Below are 19,825 nucleotides of genomic sequence, written 5' to 3'. Positions count from 1 at the left end.
AAAATATTCAAAAATACATTAAGAGGTAGTCAACATGTTAAAAGTTTACATTTAGTTTATATTATTGGACCATCCATTTCAGCTTCTGTACAGCAGGTAATATTTCTGCGAGACTTCTGACTTCTGAAACAAAAGCAATTTTGCACACATTTTGCCTTTTCAATTCAACAGTCACCTATTTTTAGATATCCAACGGAATGCTTAAAATGTATGGCCCCATATTTATACTTTATATTATAAACTATGTAAAATTTTCATTACATTTTAGAAGTAAACTATAAACTAACCAGGCTATAATTAGTTTAGTTTATGAATGGAAAACTCCAGTCTGGAAGTATAGAACCCCACACTCAAAATGACCAGGTTTTACTATACATTCTAAGGATTTCTTAAAATTAAATTCATCAGCTTCTGAAACAGATCACACAGTTCAGAGGGGTTCTTTGCTTGCAATATTGCTACACTTCATAAAAGCATGTCCCCATGAAGGCTGAACGTGGCTATTTCAGGGGTTTTTCCAAGGTCATCTCACCTATATTCACAGTGGACTCCTCCAATGAAAATGGCAGTAAAAACAAGCAACCCTCAGTGGCAATCCAAGGGGAAGTATTTGGGGGTACTGGGAAGTCCTTAAAATGCCTTCAAAGCAAATGCACGGAGCCTCTCAAAAGATGTAGTCACACTATATCATTCTCAGCATCATCATGAGTGAATTGTCCTGCTGAATGGTTGGCAATGCTCCCCCCCCCCAATAACCAGCCAATGTAAAACAATCCTTATGTAATTACTATGAATTTTGCTGAATAATCCTAACATCACTTTCTGCTTGGTCCTGATAGCAAGGGTAATAAGCACATAGGTGTATATTCCAAAAAGAGAAGAATGCAAACAGGGAAAAACTATTTTACAGTTATAATTATTTATAATATTACTTTCTAGACCAGGGGTGTCAAACTCCCAACATCACGTCACGTGTCACGACTTTTTTGACATTGCTGGCAATGGGGTGGGCACTGTTTTGCTATGATGCATCCGGCCTGCGGGCCGGCAGTTTGACACCCACGTTCTAGACATTATTCAGCAATAGCTTTGGGTAGTCTTTGACTGCTGTTCTCAATACTTTTTTGAGGCGGGATATGCAACATTGACTTACAAGGACAATGGATCGTGCCACATAATCATAAATTTCTTTGAGATATATTTCAAAAGACAGCTAAATGTTGCCCTTAAATTCTGGTGAAAACAAAATTCATGTGGAATAATGTACTGAAAGCCCAGGCCCCTCTATCCATTATCATTAATTTGCAGAAAGTGCTTACCCAGAACACGAAGTAAGTTGTTAATAAGAGCATGAAATGCTGGGAAAAAGTCGTCATGTTCTTCTAACTTGTAGATAATGCTGAAAAATATCAATTTGACAAATATCAATTCTCTCCTTTTGTTATTTAAACAACAAGCCCTAATCTTATCACGGTGGTCAACTAATTACAGTTGACTGCAAATTGAGTATGAGACAGCAGTGTGATGTGGCTGCAAAAAAGACAAATGTAATTTTAAATTCTATCTGCAGAAATGTACAGGCAGTGTTCATTTGGCAATCACTCATTCAGTGACCATCTGAAGTTACAATGGCACCGAATGAGGGAACTTATGATTATTCCTTGTACTTGCGGCTGTTGCAGGATTCTTGCAGTCACATGATTGTGATCTGGGCACTTGGCAACTGGCTGGCAATTACGAGGATCACAATATCCACAGTCATGTGATCACCATTTGTGACCTTTCTTGCCAGTTTCCAACAGGCAAAGTCAATGGAGAAACCAGCAGAAAGTTGCAAATGATCACACGATCACAGGACACTGTGATTGTGTGGGGTTCACCTACTAATGGCAACTGGAACTGCTGCAACTGCAATCATAAATTAGTGTGGCCGTGTGACATCTCCTTTTAGGATCAAATCCTTAGGGACAGACTTGCCGGTCCCAATTAGTATCATTAAGTGAGGACTACCTGTGATATCAAAAGAATACTTAAGCAGAAGAATTAAGCATTCCATTCTCTTCTCCCATGATCAGGTCTCGCCTAAAGTACCCATATCCACCTTTGGACACCCCATTTTTAAGGAGCACTGTGAGAAAATGGAACATATTCAGAGAAAGGCAAAGAGGATCAAGACACTAGAAATTAAGCCCCCAAAAGTCCAAAAAAGCTGTCTAGCATTTGCCTTGAGTAATATGGCTACGACGGCCATGATAGTGTTCTTCAAATACCCAACAGGATGTCATACCATTCTCTCTCCATTATGAATTTAGAATGTAGGGCTAAAGGCATCTTTGTAAAGCTACAATTAGTTAACTATGAAGATCTACATACCTTTCAATGTCTTGTGTGCCCAGGAGTTGTTCCACCTGCCAGGCCACATTCTCATTAAACAAATTGCATAGCTTTCCAACAGTGTTCACCAGGACACTAGGTGGTGCTGAGCTATCTATGAAGAAACATTGTTATCAGTTTCTGTGCAACATTTCACAATACAGTAAGTAAGTGGGAGCAAATTAAACAGCAAGCTGTTCGAAGTGGTTGCCAACTCAAACATCCAAACTAAGGAACGTAGGAAAATATTGTGCAAGGCAGCATACCAGAGTTTTTAATGGGAAGGCGAAACTAATAACCCATTAAAACGATTGTGGTACTGATAGTGGAAGGATAAGACCAACAGGATTAACAGAGCAATCCTGGTATTTTGGAAGCCCTGATATTTCACAAGACTGGCTTGGATCATGCCAACAGTATGGGATGGAAGAAAGTTCCTTCCTGTCATTTCTTTATAGGAAGAAAACCTTCCTTTATAGGCAATGAAGAACAGCACTAGGATATTAGAAAGAGCACTAGGACTATGTGTGGAGATTGATTGATTTGCATGAGTAATTGATTGATTGATTAAACTTGTATGCCACCCACCTGGCCTACAGGCAACTCTGGATGGCTTATAAATATTAAAATCCAGTAAACATTAAAACTATAAATAATAATAATAATTTACAATTAAAAGAAGGAAGGAAGGAAGGAAGGAAGGAAGGAAGGAAGGAAGGAAGGAAGGAAGGAAGGAAGGAAGGAAGGAAGGGAGGGAGGGAGGGAGGGAGGGAGGGAGCAAGATGCACATGAGGAATATATGACAATTTTAACCTGCTTCCCATTCATCCTTCCACATGTTAAAAAATGATGGGCTTTTCTGTAAGGTCATAGCTAAGGAGCTATCAGATCTCTTCCAAAGTGTATTTCCAGTCTTTCTTGTGGCCATGTAATGCAGTCCTGGGAGCTGCAAAACTATTGCCTTACATGGGTTTTTAAAATCCGTAACGCCGAAAGAGTCAACAGCAAATCTGGTGCTGCATTTAATGGTCTTTTGCAACTTGCTTTTGCTGAGCTTGTGTATGACCAAACTTTAAACATTAAAATGAAACCAAACAAAATATGTAGAATTCAATACGATTTGCTGCTGTGTCCTCTATTTTATTATTCCATCCTCAACTTTTGCTTTACCTCAACATACATATGACGATTCGAGACTTCCGGTGGCAGGCGATTTCGCTGGTCGCAGCTGTTTGCTGCCTCCCGCCTGTTTTGCGTAAAAGCCGGTTTGACAGCCAGCATCTGCTGTCAAACGGCTTGATACCTTTCCCCTGGGCATAAGGGGATCGGTGAGCTGCCCGGGGTAGGAGTTGAGTTCCCGAGTCGTCCTATATGGACGATGTAGGCGAGANCTTCCTGCAAAACTCATGCCCTTTCAACCTACAGTCCTCTTTCAAAGAACACCGCTGAGCTCTTCCTCATCCCCACATTATCCTGGTCTGACTTTGAGCAGGTTAGAGGAAGAGCAACAGATTCTTACCTAGTTCTAAGAGGTCACAGAGGTTCCTCATAGCATTGATCATTTCGCCAAGTTTTGTATAAACCTCATTCATTCGAGGGTAAATGCCATTTAGGGTCTTCACATCAAACAGTTTTTGAAAATGACAGACAATGGTATACAAGGTTTGTTGTGAAGGAATCAGACTTTTCTGTAGGATATAAATAAAAACAAAAGGAGCCCACTGGTCATTTCAATCCTGATTAAACACAATAGAACCCTGGGGATGTATTCTGTCTGAAGTCTAGGATTCTCCCAGATACAATAACTGGAAAAGAACTACTAGGGTGTCATTTTCTAAATAGGCAAATTAACGTTTGAGATCATTATAAGCCCACATTACATTCATATGAATGAATGTATATGTGCGTTAAGGCCCAAAATGACAAATTATTATTATCATATTATTTCCACATAAGTAACACATTAAACTGATACTTCTGAATAATCAGAACTTTTGAACAAAATTACCTTTTCTTCATTGCCTACTTCTTCAGAGATTTCATTTACTATTTGCTGAAGGTCCTCAACTCTAATACATTCACTGGTATCCTGCATAGTTTTGGTATACCAAGGAACTAATTGCAGAGACAGCTTTTTCAGGGACTGGTGCAAGATCTTGAAAGAACAACAATAAAAAAAAAGATGGTGTGTTATTCTTTTGGGCTTTCAGTGTAAGAATTTAACAGGATACTGTGGGGAGTTCATTATTAGGTTCCCATATCCTTGTTTAAAAACAAAATATTTCAAATGGGGCAAGAGAGAGACTTCACAGGTTAAAGCGTAAAAAAAATCTCTGCTGCAAGATACGTTTGTTATTATTTAACTACTTGTACGTTGAAATTACACTCACGGAAAAGACATGTGGAAAACACAGAGGACGCGCACTGGAAGAACCAGGCACAGGGGCAGCTCCCCAGGCTGAAGAGAGCAGTCAAAGATCACCAGTACCTTCAGGGCCATTAGCTGGTCAGCCCAGATTTCAATCACAGCGGGGAGATGCTCAAATCCACTTCCCTCCTCAGTGCAGCTTTTCCCAAGGCCCTTTTTCTGCATGAGTGTTATTAGAGGAGCTCTCCTTGGGCTTCTGATAATAGAGTCAATGCTGGATAATACCTTTAGAGTTAAAATATTAGGAAAAAAAAGAATCATTATTCACTAATCTTTGTAAAACGTTCCAGACAGTCACATGGCTGGAGTAACACTGATTACATCTGAGGAACACTGAGTACAATCCAGTCCTAGTTAAAATTCCAGGTTTAAAATGGACAGTTAGGCAAACATTCAACTCTTTCATTGAAATAATAAGATCTAAGACAGCTGCACTTCTGTTGGGTTTTGCTCCAACAGCGATTATGATGGACTTCCTCCTGTGAAGTATTTGATAATCAGGCTTCTTCCTACCCACCAACTCCCAAACATATTAATTTTTCACTACTTCCCTGTGTTTCAAGATTTAGCAAGGAAACTACATTTTTAACACAGAATATATGATTTAACTAAACACGCATGGTACTATTCAGTGAAGTTTGCCTATATTATATTTATTAAGTACACTGCTTTGGCCAATATAATGGGTCAGTCCAGGCACAACAGCAAACCATGATTTAGCACTGCAGGAACAAGCCTGCTCCAATCTTTTTCTTGTGCGCTTTCACTTAGCAAAACCAGTCTGTCTGGGAGGTAACATTAAATTAGGGTTTGGTTTGCAAGCTTTTTTTGGAGGTAAATTTTACTATGGAGCAAATTCTAGTTCGCACAAATAATAAAAAATGATTTAAACTGGAAGAAAGACTGGTAGTCATAGATGTCACAATGTAAAAAGCCACAAGCATAATTTTGTTTGCACCTGACTAGAATTGATGTGTGGTAGTTTTGTTCTCCCTGCAATACAAATGATAAGAGAATAGGTGTTCCACACTGCAAATGTTACATTTACTATAAAGCAACATCAAGTAGGTTACACTGTAGGAAATATGGCTCCCCCACATAGAAGCTAGTGTCTTAGCAGTTGTCAGAGCAATTCTACAATCTGGTAACCCAGTGAGATTATTCTCAATACAGTCAAGAAGCATTCAAGAAAAGTTTCAATTCTATTGACGCCAGATGGCATTTTTAGAGAAAAAGGGAGTTAAATGAACACAAACTTTTAATAAAGGCGTATTTTCTGGCCCAGTTACACACTTAACTGGGAAAACATGACTTCCTGCAATAGGAGGTAGCTCATTGCCTTTTCCTTTCTTCTTTAAATAAGATGTCGTATAAATTCAAGGAATTATGATTTGTCAAAATTCAAGTTAGGGAACAAATCAGTAGCAGAAACCCTACTGTTTTTTCCCCTGAGAATCCAAAACAAACCACAGTTCTCTGTGTTAAGTAGGCTAGGTTAAATTGGAAGAACCAGGCTTCTCATAACTAAGCACAATATCCTTGTAGCCATGAAAGAGGAGGAGAGTAACAAACAGTAAATCTGAGGCTATTCATAGCTCATTCATGACCTATGAACTTCAACTCCCAGAATAGCTGAGCCATGATGACTCAGGAATTCTAGAAGTTGAAGTCCATAGGTCGTACCCCTGCACTATATGAATGAGTGAGAAACCTATTCTTCATTTTATAGGGGGTTTTTTTTGCAGAATTTCTGCATCAAAAATCCACTCACCTGTAAATATCTTCTGCAAACTTCCTGCAGCTGGCTTCCTCCCAAACCTTTTTTAAGTTCTCTATTTTCTTTCATGTTTTCTTCTTCACTGCTCTCAAGTGATCTAACAAGCAACCCGAGAGAGGAGAGGGACAAGCACTAAATAAACTGCTCTATAATCCAGGCCTTATAGACCAAACATGGAATCACAAAATCTAAAGTAAACTGTACGGTCAGCATCCACATAAACGTGAAAGATTGCATTCTAATTGTTTCTTAAGGTATTTGTTTTACACAAATCATAGCTTTCAAAGCTCAGAAAAAAGTAAAAGCACAAATTATAATTAAAAAAATGGGTTGAGTGGCCCTTGAGGTATTATACTCCTTGTTTTTCCCTTTGGCTGTGCTCCCATTTTGGCTTCCTCGTGTCTAAACTCAAGATTTCAGATCAATAATCACTACACAGTCTCTATTTTTATCCATCTGCAAAACAGGTTAATGATTAATGCTTATTTGAAATACGTTACTTGATGTTCTTTAATATTTTCTCCAGCTTCTTCACTTGGTGTTTATAAAATTTTAGTTCTTGCGCAGTTGGCCTAAAGGGAAGAAAAGGGTTCTGTGAAGTTTCACAACGAATAGATTTGTCTTGTAGATTTATTGCTGTTGTTGCTTTTACAGGCCAGTAACATCCTTGCCAAACATTCACAGATCATGCTTCTGTTGCTCTCAGTAAGTTTATTAAATGGTCATCTATTGCTATGATAACATGAATCAGATAGCTGAAAAGTATCTTGTAGAGATTGTTTGATATTCAGTATTGAATGTTTTCACACAGAATTTAGGATCCAGGATTTTAATCATATCCATGCATGCATGCTATGCTGAAATTATTTTTTCCCACTCACCTAATTTCCATCTCTTTCTTGAGATTAGTATTTTCATGCATAAGCTGTTCATTTCGAGCTTTTGTTTCAATTATTTGTGTCTGGAAAGACTTGGAAATATTTATTATTAAACATTACACTCATACATATGCATGCCAACACAGCACTTTGTCACTTACCCTAACAATTAAGTAGACCATTAATAAGATACTAAAACACTGAAAAACGATGATTTATTTAAAGTTTGACCCAGGGAATCCAAAGTTAATAGGATATTTTTTTTTAAAACAAACTTCTTTAAATAAAAATTCTAATTATTTAAATTCATTTATTTAACTACTTGAAAATATCGGAAGATATAAAATATAATTTGCAATGCTTTATCTTTCAAATGAAATGGGTAAATAAGAGCAGTAAGATGAATTGCTGTATCTGGCAGAATGTTTACAAAAGATGGGAAAATGGAGGGAAAAATTAGGAAGATTCTAGTGAAAAGATAGCGGGCAGTTTGAGTTATGCTACAAAAAAATGAATGCTTGCTGAAAAAAGCAAAATGGGTTTTGGATATACATAGTTTATACAAACTATGATGGTAGAGGCTATATGTAGCTCATGACTGGAGTATAAGGTTGTGTGGGTTCTCTAAGTTTGGTTTCTCATTTGCAGACATTAGTGGGATACATTTGATGACTATCAACCAATGCCTTCAGCATAATCCTAAAGTGAATCACACTATAATCTACCAACTGGGAAAGTTATAACTTTGTGCCTAGAGGTTGTCCAGATTCCAGATCTACCTCTAAGATTATACAGAAGTTCCTTACCATAAGCAGGGCTTTGTAATTAGCAGTAGCATCTATATTCTTCAAGAATTCATCCTCATCTTTTCCTTCGTCTTGTAAATGATTGATCTCTTTCTTGTATTTCCTATGAAGGAATTGGGTTAAAGTAAGTTTCACTTAAGTGAAAGTACAAAACGGAAGTACAAAACAAACTTTTACATTTAACAGTGTGAATTTGTTTGGCCGAAAAGATGCTTTTTCTTCTTCCATCTACCTTCCCCTCCCCTTTTGCAAGTTGGCTCCAAAGAATTTGAACACATCAAAAAAAAAAAGCAAAGTCTATTCAAAAAATGTTGGATGCGATGTAAGGTTGTTATGTCAGCTGCTTGGCCCTACTTTTAAATTTTAAATGAAAATTTTCATGTATCTCAGTTATGTATTGGGTTGGGATGGGTAACGTGATGTTCCAAATAGTTTTAAAAACCGACTTTCATCAGTCTTTGACAGCATGACTAAGTGATGAAGGCTGATGCAGGTTACAGTCTAAGAGGGGTTGGTGATCCCCCGCTAATATGTCTCTCTTAACTATTTTGGCATCTGAAGTATACCTTGCAGTCATAGGATAAGACTTGCAGTCATAGAATAAGACCATCAATTGAACAAGACCAACCATTTTACCTACCTTAGTTCTTTTCTTACATGGCTGATCTGAGATTCATAATAATCAATTAGACACCCAATCCTAAAAAAGAAGAGTACCCTAATTTAATATAAATCAACAAATGTTAAACGTGGATGATGCCTCACTCTGCCCTAAGAATAACTTTTATAAGAAAGAATGTGAATTTGTAGACAAAGTTTAGCTCACTGTACTATCTTTCCTTAATAGTTTGTTGTATTTTTCTGCTAGAAGCTCAACTATCAAAGATAGCCATTAAGTATAAAGACAAGTTTGCAAGATATATGTATGCCATTGAGAAAGATTAGTTTTGCAGAAAATGTTATCTGTCAGAAAAAAATCCACATTTACAAATCCACCGAGTCAAGAAATTAATAATATTGAATAAGCGGATATAAATTAAATAGAGCAAATGAAATACATGCAATAATTCTCAAATCAAAAATTAAAATAAGAATTAACTTTTTTCTAAATTCCTACAACTATGCGGTACATACATATGTAACTTAAAACTTCTCTAGTAGGGGTTCCCTTTTTTGTGGAAATGAAATTAAATCCAAGCAGTTGCTTGGATTTTACCCTGTTATTGCTGGTTGTGGCTGATGAACACTATGGACCAAAACATCTGGAGGAGAAGATAGAAACTGTCTTTTAAAAATATGAAATCTAAAATGGTATTTCCAAGATGGTTTCACCCATCGTATTTCATACTATGTTTCTGGGCTATTTTATTCATTAACAATTCTATTCAAATTTTGGAATTCTACAGTACTTTTCCATCAACGTATTATGCAAATAATATAAATGAACCCAAACCGTATGAATGTAAGTTTTGTATGTCCCTAAAGAAAGGATGTACAATTTAAGATGGCAGCAAACACATTGCAGATTTGCAATTAGACAATTAGGTGCATTAGCAAAAAAGATGATCTTTGATGTTCGAAAAGATAATGTGAGACCAGAAGGATTCAATCTAGGTTAATTTACATATATTCACTTTTCATCTATAAAGTAGTTTTCTATCAGTACAATGCCAAGGCTGATCAATATTTCTCTGTGAAATCAAGAATAAACGATAAATTGAGATAATTGACTTTTCTCCTTTATGTATATTTTACTGGGGTTGTGGGGGGGTTGCATTGTTTGATTTTCATTCTTTTTCTTTATTTGCACATTAAAGCATTTTTAAAAAAAGAAAAAGTACAATGTGTAATGCAGAGAAGAACTACCTAAAAAGAATTCCTATATTCTTCTGCGGCCACATGTGGCTACACGCCACATGGCGCATCACACCACTGCCACCGCTTGCACCAAAAATCCACAAGGCTCTTCGTGACAATTGCACCACTGCCACTGCTCGCAGGCTACCTGGCTTGTTGCGACTATCGCACCACTGCTGCCACCCAGCGTGATGAGCCACGCGGCCTCTTGCTGCAAGTGGCGGTGTCATGAGCAGCACGAGCCATGTAGTGTTCTGCTGTGAGCGGTGGCACCAGTGCAATGCACCACATGGCATGCGGCCGCAGAAGGTGCAACAGGTATCAGGGTATGGGAGGCATGGCTGCAACAATCCTAAGGTAAGCGGGTGCGGGGCGCGTGGGGCAGCTCCACCTCCCCACCCCCTCCCTAGTTTGATTTTTATGCGTGCACCTCGCCCCAAAACTAGGACCTATTTTGAAAACCATGCAGAATTTCTTACTGCTGATCCAAATGAGTTCTTGGAGCCTGCTTACAAAACTGGCGGAACATTTTTTTCTGAGTGGCGATACGCTGCTGCTCTTCCAGACCCAGCTTAGAAAGCTCCTTTTGTAAATGGGCAATCGTCTCTTCTTGCTCCTCCAACTGTTTCGCTTGGTGGCGGTACACTGCCTGGGTTCAGAAAACCAGAAAATTGCAAAAGAAAAAAAAGTACTAGCTGGCCATACTATCATTTTTAAAGAAAGCATCTGTCTTCTAGCTAGAGATAACACTTTTCACTTTTTTCTTGCATGTTCATTTAAAGCAGGGGCTTCCAACCTTGGCAGCTTAAGACAGCATGGCTCACTGGGGAATTTTAAAGTTGCCAAGGTTGGACACCTCTTATTTGAAGTGTAACAACCTGCTGCTCTGACATAATGCAATTTAGAATTAGTTTTGTAGCTGCTATTGTTCTTAAAAAGCCTCTCATCTATAATAAACAAACCTTCCCAGAATTTCAAACTCCGAACAATATTGAAGTACCTGTGAAATTTCATGATCTTTCTGAAGATCTCTGACTTGGTTATGTTGCTGAGAAGCATTAGCTATTGACTCGTCTTCCAGTTGACGTATTTTATGTTTGACATTTTCCACAATGACGTCCAAATCATTAGCTCGTTGTTCCTGTCGGGAAGCCCGACTTCTCTCCAAGCGTAATTCATCTCTGATTAAAAACCAAACCAAATAAAAATAAACTTTAATGAAAACTATATAGGCTATCCCCAAATAAGTTCAAATCAAAAGTAACATAAAAGCGTCCACCTAAAAGACTGTAGCTAGGCTCACACAATTTGCTAAATTACCTTTGTTTTAATGGTTCTTGAACAAGCTATAATGATTTGGTTCAGAAGTTATAAAGCATGGATTGCAAAGGAAAAAGATTGAGTTTATTTATGGGGTGTGGGGGTACAATTTGTGGCCCACATGTTTAATTCTATTATAGTCAATATAGTTTAACAAAATTGGAGATTCATAGGTGGATCTATACAATAACCTAGCTAAAGAAACCATCTTAAGAGTTTGGTTCATAGTATTATATGGTATCATCCTGGACAATATATTAAAACCTAGATAGTCTAAGTCAGGGGTGTCAAACTCAATTTCATTGAGGGCTGCATAAGCATTGCGGTTGCCCTCGGGGGGGCGGGTGTGTGTGGCTTACTGGGTAGGCGTGGCCAGCTCTACATCGTTCGCGTCAAGGGGGCCTGTGGGGCCTGGACAGGAGTGAGATAGATCTGAGGGTCTCTGGCAGAAAGGGGTGGGACCAGGGCAAGTGCCAAGGCAGGAGCCTCACTGTTCCTCTCAGGCCATGCGGGGGGGGGGGCACTGGATGGTGGTACCACCACAAAATTGTACATTAGCTCCCAGCCGGCCTGGGCCAGGGCCAAGGCAGCGGGGGCTGTTCCCTCACTGTTTCCAGGATGGCTTCGCGGGCCACATGAAACCACTTTGTGGGCCACATCTGGCCCCCGGGCCTTGTGTTTGACATGTCTGGTCTAAGTCATGGGTGTCCAACTTTTTGGCTACACTGAGTGAAGATGAATTGTCTTGGGCTGCATATAAAATATGTAATATGTAATATAATTAATGTATGTAGATTACATAATAATGTTAAAAGTTTATGATCTTGTGGAACCAAATTACTAGCTGCCCAGGGCTGCATGCAACCCATGGGCCACAGATTGGACACACCTGGTCTAAGTCAGGCCTCCTGAAATGCACAACCAGAAGAGAGCATCAGCCTGGACTTACTGCAATAAAGGAAGCTCGTCTTGCTGCAAAGAAGTTGCATTGACAATCCTTCCCTGGTAAGAACTCAAGGAAATGAACCCACCTTGAAAGTATGGGATTCTGACCCAATGTTAGCTTTTCACAGAATCTCTATTAAATGGCAAACTTTGCAACGATGAGGAGAGCATGCATGGAGTCTACAAAATGCCACAGCAGAGTGGAAAAGCCAAGAAATCTTTAAACCAAACAGAGCGACCAGAAGACGGGGCTAAGTGAAAATGGAAAGTGAGACAACACAATTTTTGTCCCGCGCACTCTTATTTAGAAACTGTTCTATGAATTCCATCACCTAGACTGGAGTTGGCCTTAAAGTCTCCAGACTTTTTCTTCAGGACTTTCTGCCCCTTTCCACGTCTTCCCTGGTTTCTTAGTTTTAACTAATCAAAGATTAATTTTTTAAAATTGCTATCCGAGGCTTGAAAGCACAAATCATGGTTCAAACCATCCTCTTTCTTATCTATATGATGTACATCTCTCTCTGTGTGTGTGTGTGTGTGTGTGTGTGTGTGTGTGTGTGTGTGTGAGAGAGAGAGAGAGAGAGAGAGAGAGAGAGAGAGAGAGAGAGAGAGAGAGAGAGAGAGAGAGAGAGAGAGAGAGAGAGAGAGAGAGAGAGAGAGAGAGAGAGAGAGAGAGAGAGAGAGAGAGAGAGAGAGAGAGAGAGAGAGAGAGAGAGTGGGAGGGAAGGAGGGAGAGAGAGAGAAAAAGAGAAAGAGAGACAAAGAGAAGTTTGTTTCATCTAGAGCAGGGGTTCCCAACCAGGGGTGCTTGTACCCCCCTGGGGGTGCGAGATGATATTCCAGGGGATGCGAAAACTTGGGTTTTCAAAATTATAGTCTATATGCATAATTCATTGCCGTTATTTCGAACTTTTGTAAGGGGTACGAGAATATATCAGAAGCGTTCTAGGGGTGCTGAGTATAGAAAAGGTTGGGACCCGCAGATCTAGAGAATGACATCCAATTGAATTCTAAAAAAATATATTACCTAAGCTGGTGATTGTCTTCTATCAAGCCACGAATGATTTTTCGTTGACGCTCTGTTTCTTCCATTAATGTTTTCAGTGCATGCTGTACTGCTTCCGAGGACTGTTTGTCCATAACAATTTTCTCTGTGTCTGGTATTTTAAAAAATAAATGCTTTTTAAAATACATTATTTTAAAGCATCTGCCAAATCAACTAGAATGATAAAAGTGTATCATATAAGAGCTGGCAAAAAGAAAATAATTCCAATTACTAATAACAAAGCAAATGACTTTTATGATACTTTCTATATCGCTGAGCTAGATGGAAAAATGCTATTAAAGAACATTCTTTAGGAAATACTGTGCTTCATTTATGTCCACTGAATAGAATAAACAAAGTTATTTAGTAGCAATTTCTTCACTCAAGACTCTGGCATCAGCATAAGTATAGGAGGCCTAATACCTGTAAAAGGAGGCAGAGATAGCATAGGAATGCAAAGCATCAATTAATGAGACTAAATGAAATCTCAGCCCTGAAAAGAACTAAGCATAAAGAAAAGACCAAAGATAATTTGCACGATATAGGAGAGGACAGATGAAATTCTAGCAAGCGTTAAAGATTCTGATATTATATTTACAACAATAAAGTAGGGTTCCATAGTTCTTGCAGTGTCTGATTCCTGACCTGGCCTACTCAAAGGGCTGACAATACCCTAATATTCTTACATTCATATGACTAATAAATCAATACCTAAGAAATTAGTAAAACTTTCTTCAATATCAATATTATGATTCAATTTTTAAACAATGAACTAAGCACAGACCATACAGAATTGTTTAATATGAGCTTGCTATTGAGAACTGATAAATTTCATTAAGCCAACTTTTGGGGTCTGGAACACAAGCATGCTTCTGTCACTGTAATTGGTCACTTTTCTGCAACTGTCTAAATTCAATATAAGCAAAGTTCTTCATAGACTGAAAGAATTCAGATTTTTAAGGGTACTAATTAAGAAAACAGTAACTCTTTAATTCCTAACTGCCTGGTTCATTATCATCATTATCATCCATTATCATTGGAGCTTCCCAGAGTTCAACATTAGATGGGCATATATGTTTTAAATAAATAACCAATAAAGAATCACCAATGGACCCCATTGGTACCCAATATTAGACACTTCCTCAAAGGCTGAATATAGAACAATATTAATAAGACTTCCGATTTGCCATCACGGACGCCACAGACGCTGGAAGGCGAGCTCTGTCTTCCGCGTTTGATTTCGTTCTGCTGGAGGACCTGGAAAGGGTCGAAAGTCACCTGTAGGGGCGATGAGCAAGGACGGGAACCCCCGCTTGATCGCGGGAGGGCAGCAGACCTTCCGCTCAATCTGGGGCAGCCCTCCAAACCGGTGGAGGAAAGACCGGCCACAGCAATATGGCTCGTCACTAAGTTGCAGACAGCCAAAGTCAAACTTACCATCAAGCACTTCTAAAGCAACGCGGATGAAACTGGGTGAGATCTGATCTTCTCTTTAAGATCCTAAGTATTTTCTTTTCCTGTAAAAGCTGTCCAAAGAATCTTTTCCCCCTGTGAGGGGAGAGGGAAGGGAATTTCTACCCCACCCTCTAAGAACAGTGGCGACTGACTACCCAGGGGAGTTAAAGCACTAAAAGAACAATTTTAATCTAATTGGATGTATATGTTTCTGAAACTTGGGGACCAAAAGTTTTCCTATTTTTACTGGAGACTTTTATTTTTATCTACAAAAAAAGAAATAAAACTGGAAAAAGGATTATAAAAATTTTGGACTTAAAAAACTTTAAATGGCATCAGTGACATCTTGTGGCAAAGTTTGGTATTACAACTTGTTATTGCCTAAAAGAGACTTGGCTTGAAGCCCAGACTTCAGATAAAACTCTTTCGACCTTGATAGATACCACCTGTGAGAAACTCAGCTGTAAAGAGAACTTCTGGGCAGCATAATTGGCCTGCTTGAACTATGAATGTAAACCTTTACTGAATTTTAGAGCTATACAGTATGTGGGGAATTGCTTTCCTATTTCTTTATCTGAGGAACATTGGTTATTATATGAGATGATAAAATACCTTGGACTAAAAAACCTTACTTGACAAATGACTTTTACTATAAAGACTACCTATAATACATGAAATAGAGGTCCCATACCTAGTTATAAAATTATTTTTAACGTCTGATTTTAAAGTCCTCAACTTAACACACTATTAAGAGAATATGGATGAAGACCAGGAAAAGATGCTTTCCATGTTGAAAGCAATACATGAAACCATTCTTTCAGCTTGTGACAAAATAAGATGTGACTTAAAAGAACAAGATGCCAGCTTAGATATACAAACCCAAATTTTGACTACAACCAAAGAACTAACAACGCAGAAGATAAAAGAAGAAGTGGAACAATCAAATACTAAGACAGAGGAGTTAATTGACCAACAAATACAATTAATGGAAAATCCAGAAAAGGGAGTGACAACACTGAAAATGGAAGAGACTTTCTATATAAATCAGAAGAAATTTGAGGAGAAAGAAAAAGAACAGATTGAATGGAAGATAAACATATCAGGACAATCTTGGGGAACTGAAATAATACGGAGACGATTTAATGAACACAAACGGGCTAGCCCTTCCAAAAAAATGGCAACTAAATGGTCTCTCTTATTTCAAATAATATATATAATAATAGAGATCTATTTGATGATTTAAAAGCACTGACATGGAAGGCTAGTTGGCAAAGGAAGAAAGCCAGAATAAAGCTGAAGAAAATTGGGGTTTTGATTTATTAGAGGGGATTTCATATTACTAATTAGAGGTTTAAAGGGAGAAGTTGAGATAAGGGAAATTTTGGTCATTAAATTTAAAATATTTGGAAATTAGTTGAAAACAAGGGTTCTATTTGTTTAATATTTAAATATTAGACCCAAAAGAAAAAAAATTAGGAATATGTTTGATTTATTGATTAACCCAGACAATATATATAATGGTTTTGATTTATTAAAGGGGATACTGTATTATTATTTAGATGATTTAATATGGTGGGAAATAGATAACTTTTAGAAAATAGAACAAGACTATCCTCAAATAGATAAGATGTGTATTTTGAATATTAGATTCTATTATGAATTGAGATAAGGGAAACTTTGGTTACCTAAAGCCTGGAAATTATAAATATCAAATGTTTAAATTTGAATATTGCTGGGAAACTAAAAATTGGGAAAAAACCAATAACAGGACATTGATTGTCTATAAAGATTGAATGTAAAAGTAATTAACATACATATACACTAAAAATTTATTGATAAATGTAATAATGATGTTTTTACTTAGTTGATATAATAAGAACTGTATTAGCTTAAATACAAGATAGTAGATATTAAGGGAAAAAGAGAGGAAATATTTGATGGTGTAACTTGAGATTTGTACTAAAGATTTTTGTATGTTATTGAACTATTGATTAACCCAGCCACCATGTTGCTTTTTAAATACCTAAATGTAAAATTAGAAAACTAATAAATTATTAAAAAAAAGAACAGTATTAATAAGAGCTGAAGTCCAAAGTTAGGGACTTCAAAGAGAAAATTTATCTACATGGTCGTTAAGAGCTGACAACAATTTGATGGCATGTAATTGTCAATCACTATTATTACCTGGCTCATTAATATTAACATACTTCAGTGTATAAAACAAAGATAATTGGGAGTTAGCAGCCCAATCCCGAGCTGACAAATGAACTACACCATACTCATCAAAATAAGTAGTCCATCCTCAGCAATTTGCAGACATGAACTCTTTAACATTTTCAGCAATGGCTAAGCTGTCTGACAAATTCTTGGAGTTATGCATGTTGAGTCTAAGTGATGGTACTTGTATTGAAAAGAGGAAGCCATTCAATTGCAGAAGACTTAGAAGGAGAACTATTTGGCCCTAGTGGAGGATTCTAAACTTGGGAGAAAGAAGTTTGGTGATGGTATTAAGACCTTAACAATGTACAGTGTTATCATCACTGTTTGAAAGAAAACTGTAAGCATAATTCAAGTATTCACAACTTAGTAGTTGTAAGTATCTATTTCAAGCTATAAATATATTTTGTTTTCATGTAATTATATCTCAGCCATTTCATATTGAGGAATGCCCTGCATAGGGTTCTATATGCTAAGGGATCACATTGTGTCCTATGGGATAGGACCATTTGAGATTGCCCTTAACTAGTGAAAAATCACTTTTCCTATCCTAAATTTCTTACATTGATGGGTTACCAATGTTTCTCTTGTATCACATACTGCTCAGAACCATTTGGAGTGGATATGCACAGAAATGTCAGTAATAAATAATATTTTATAAATGAATGAGTACTTAAGTATCTAAATCTTCAAGCAGTAACAGAAGTGCAAGATTCTGACAGTGAATTTAATTAGTTTAGTAAAGAGTAGGTTACCTGGCACATTTCCACAACTTCCAGGCATATCAAGGCATACAGGTCTTAAGCCATGTTGTCTTAATAACTTGTTTAAGTTTTCCCATTCTTGCTCTTGCTACAGTGGAAAAAAATAGAATGTTTCTCATATTATAATTACAAAGTATTGCTAGCTTGTTCTCTAACGCAATCCTCTGCAATTCCTCCTAACACAGAACACAGAAATTGAAGATAGTAATTTGCTATGGAAAAATGCCCACGTATGCTGAGTGGTATAGCCAGCATTGAGTGTGCCTTCTTTACTTATCTTCATAAAAATAAGAAACAGACTAAAACTGAGTCGTTTTTTCAGAAAGAATGATCAAACCATAAGAACAACAATACATCAAAACAAATGTATTGATTTTGTATGATACAATATTGTACGAATGATTTTCCTATGTTTTCATTATGTGTTTTTCTGTATGACATTCTCTAATAAAAGCTGTACAATAAAATGAGGCACATGTTTGTATCAGTACAGTTGTTCTGTATGTTGACCACCTCCGTATGTTGACTACTTTCTTTTAGTCCCTTAGCTGGTCAACTTTTTACTGTAACATATTTTGAACTATTGAACTTTTGCTGAAAGTAATTCAATTCTATGTGTTCTTAACATATGCTATTACATCTGCACGGTTCAACAAAAATATACCTCGGTCATAGTAATTTTGAACTCTTGACTTTAGTTGACTGGTGGATAGGATGCCAATCTTTTCTGAAATCTGAAAATGGAAGATGACATAGGAAAAGCAAAAAAAATAATAATTAAACAACATTACAGCATGCGGAAAACCGATCAAAGCTATGCTATATACTTGTTTTATAGCTCTAATGTCTGAAATACACAAATATTAAAAACAAAAACAAAAATAAATTTGCCAAAAGAAGCCTTCAAAGACGAATCAATCCCTCCCAGATTTTGAAATGAGATTCGTTTAATACAGGGCCCTTCCCCACTACTGAGTTGAAGCTATCTGTATTGACATGAAAGTTGTGTTGTTCCCATTATCCAGCTCTACTGTACCTCTGTTTTAAGTCCCCTGACTTCACCCCGTATTAATGGGCATATAGCTATGCAGCATTTGCATTCAATCTTCAAAATGTCCTTTGAAACATGTGAGAACCTTTAGTAAGCAACTGCCTATTTCTGGAAACAGTTAAGAGCTGTTTCAAGGGATTCCAAGCAGGTGCCATGTTTACCCATTGAAGCAACCTCTGGGAGATTCAACCCAAAGTGCTGCACAGTCCGAACAAGTTTCAAAGCCTAATTCAGTACCCTTTCAGGATGCCCTTGGATGGTATCACAAAAGGAGGAAATGTTTCTTTGATACTAAGACAGTAGGCTGTCTTATTGCCTTACTCATGGCTAAAAGATGAGATAAAGACACATCATGTGGATACAGCATAAGAAAATTGACAAGACATGCTTGCATTGTTGTTCAAGAAAAATGGGAAATTATCTCTTACTATCCCTAAAACTAAACTACCATAGAACTGCTCATTTTTCTTTATAAAAAGAAACAAGTGTTGCTTGTGTCTTTCCAAGAATATATTCAAAAGTCTTCTGTGACTACCAGTGTCTACAAAGTTAAATAATCAAGCAGGATTGTCCCCACAAGAGATCAAAACAATTTCCAAGCTGATGGGAAAAATCATTTACAGGTAGTCTTCAACTTGTGACTATAATTGAGCCCCAAATTTATGTTGCTAAGTGAAACATTTATTAAGCGAGTTTTGCCCCATTTTACACCCTTTCTTGCTACAGTGGTTAAGTGAATCATTGCAACCATTAAAGTTAGTAACATGATTGTTAAGTGGATCTGGCTTCCCCATTGCCTTTGCTTCTCAGAAGGTCGCAAATGGTGATTATATGACCCTGGGACACTGCAACTATCATAAATATGAACCAGTTTCCAAGCATCCAAATTTAGATCACATGACCATGGGA

At 37.4% G+C, this 19,825-nt stretch overlaps 1 protein-coding gene across 1 annotated transcript; it reads right to left on the bottom strand.

The window, feature by feature from the left end:
- Positions 1–20: 20 nt before the first annotated feature.
- On the bottom strand, positions 21–18,597 carry CEP70 (centrosomal protein 70). Its single transcript, XM_015819142.2, has 16 exons — positions 18,530–18,597; positions 17,857–17,953; positions 13,412–13,541; positions 11,120–11,300; positions 10,599–10,768; positions 8,903–8,962; positions 8,263–8,365; positions 7,460–7,548; positions 7,079–7,150; positions 6,573–6,675; positions 4,862–5,026; positions 4,382–4,528; positions 3,893–4,061; positions 2,374–2,488; positions 1,320–1,399; positions 21–123 (listed from the first exon to the last, which is right to left on the bottom strand). The coding sequence occupies exons 1-16, from the start codon at positions 18,536–18,538 to the stop codon at positions 62–64; spliced, it is 1,752 nt and encodes a 583-aa protein (XP_015674628.1). The 5' UTR covers positions 18,539–18,597; the 3' UTR covers positions 21–61.
- Between the last annotated feature and the right edge of the window lie 1,228 nt (positions 18,598–19,825).

This window comes from Protobothrops mucrosquamatus, unplaced genomic scaffold (genome assembly GCF_001527695.2).
Source record: "Protobothrops mucrosquamatus isolate PMUCROS unplaced genomic scaffold, P.Mucros_1.0 scaffold863, whole genome shotgun sequence".
NCBI lineage: Eukaryota > Metazoa > Chordata > Lepidosauria > Squamata > Viperidae > Protobothrops > Protobothrops mucrosquamatus.
The sequence above is the reverse complement of the archived record's forward strand: the minus strand, read 5'-3'. Positions and strand labels throughout refer to the sequence as shown.

Coding starts and splice junctions, on each gene's coding strand:
- CEP70 (XM_015819142.2), bottom strand. Junction 13,542..17,856: donor AAGTTGTGGAAATGTGCCAG/GTAACCTACTCT, acceptor TTAAAATACCAG/ACACAGAGAAAATTGTTATG. Junction 7,549..8,262: donor ATTACAAAGCCCTGCTTATG/GTAAGGAACTTC, acceptor AATATTTCCAAG/TCTTTCCAGACACAAATAAT.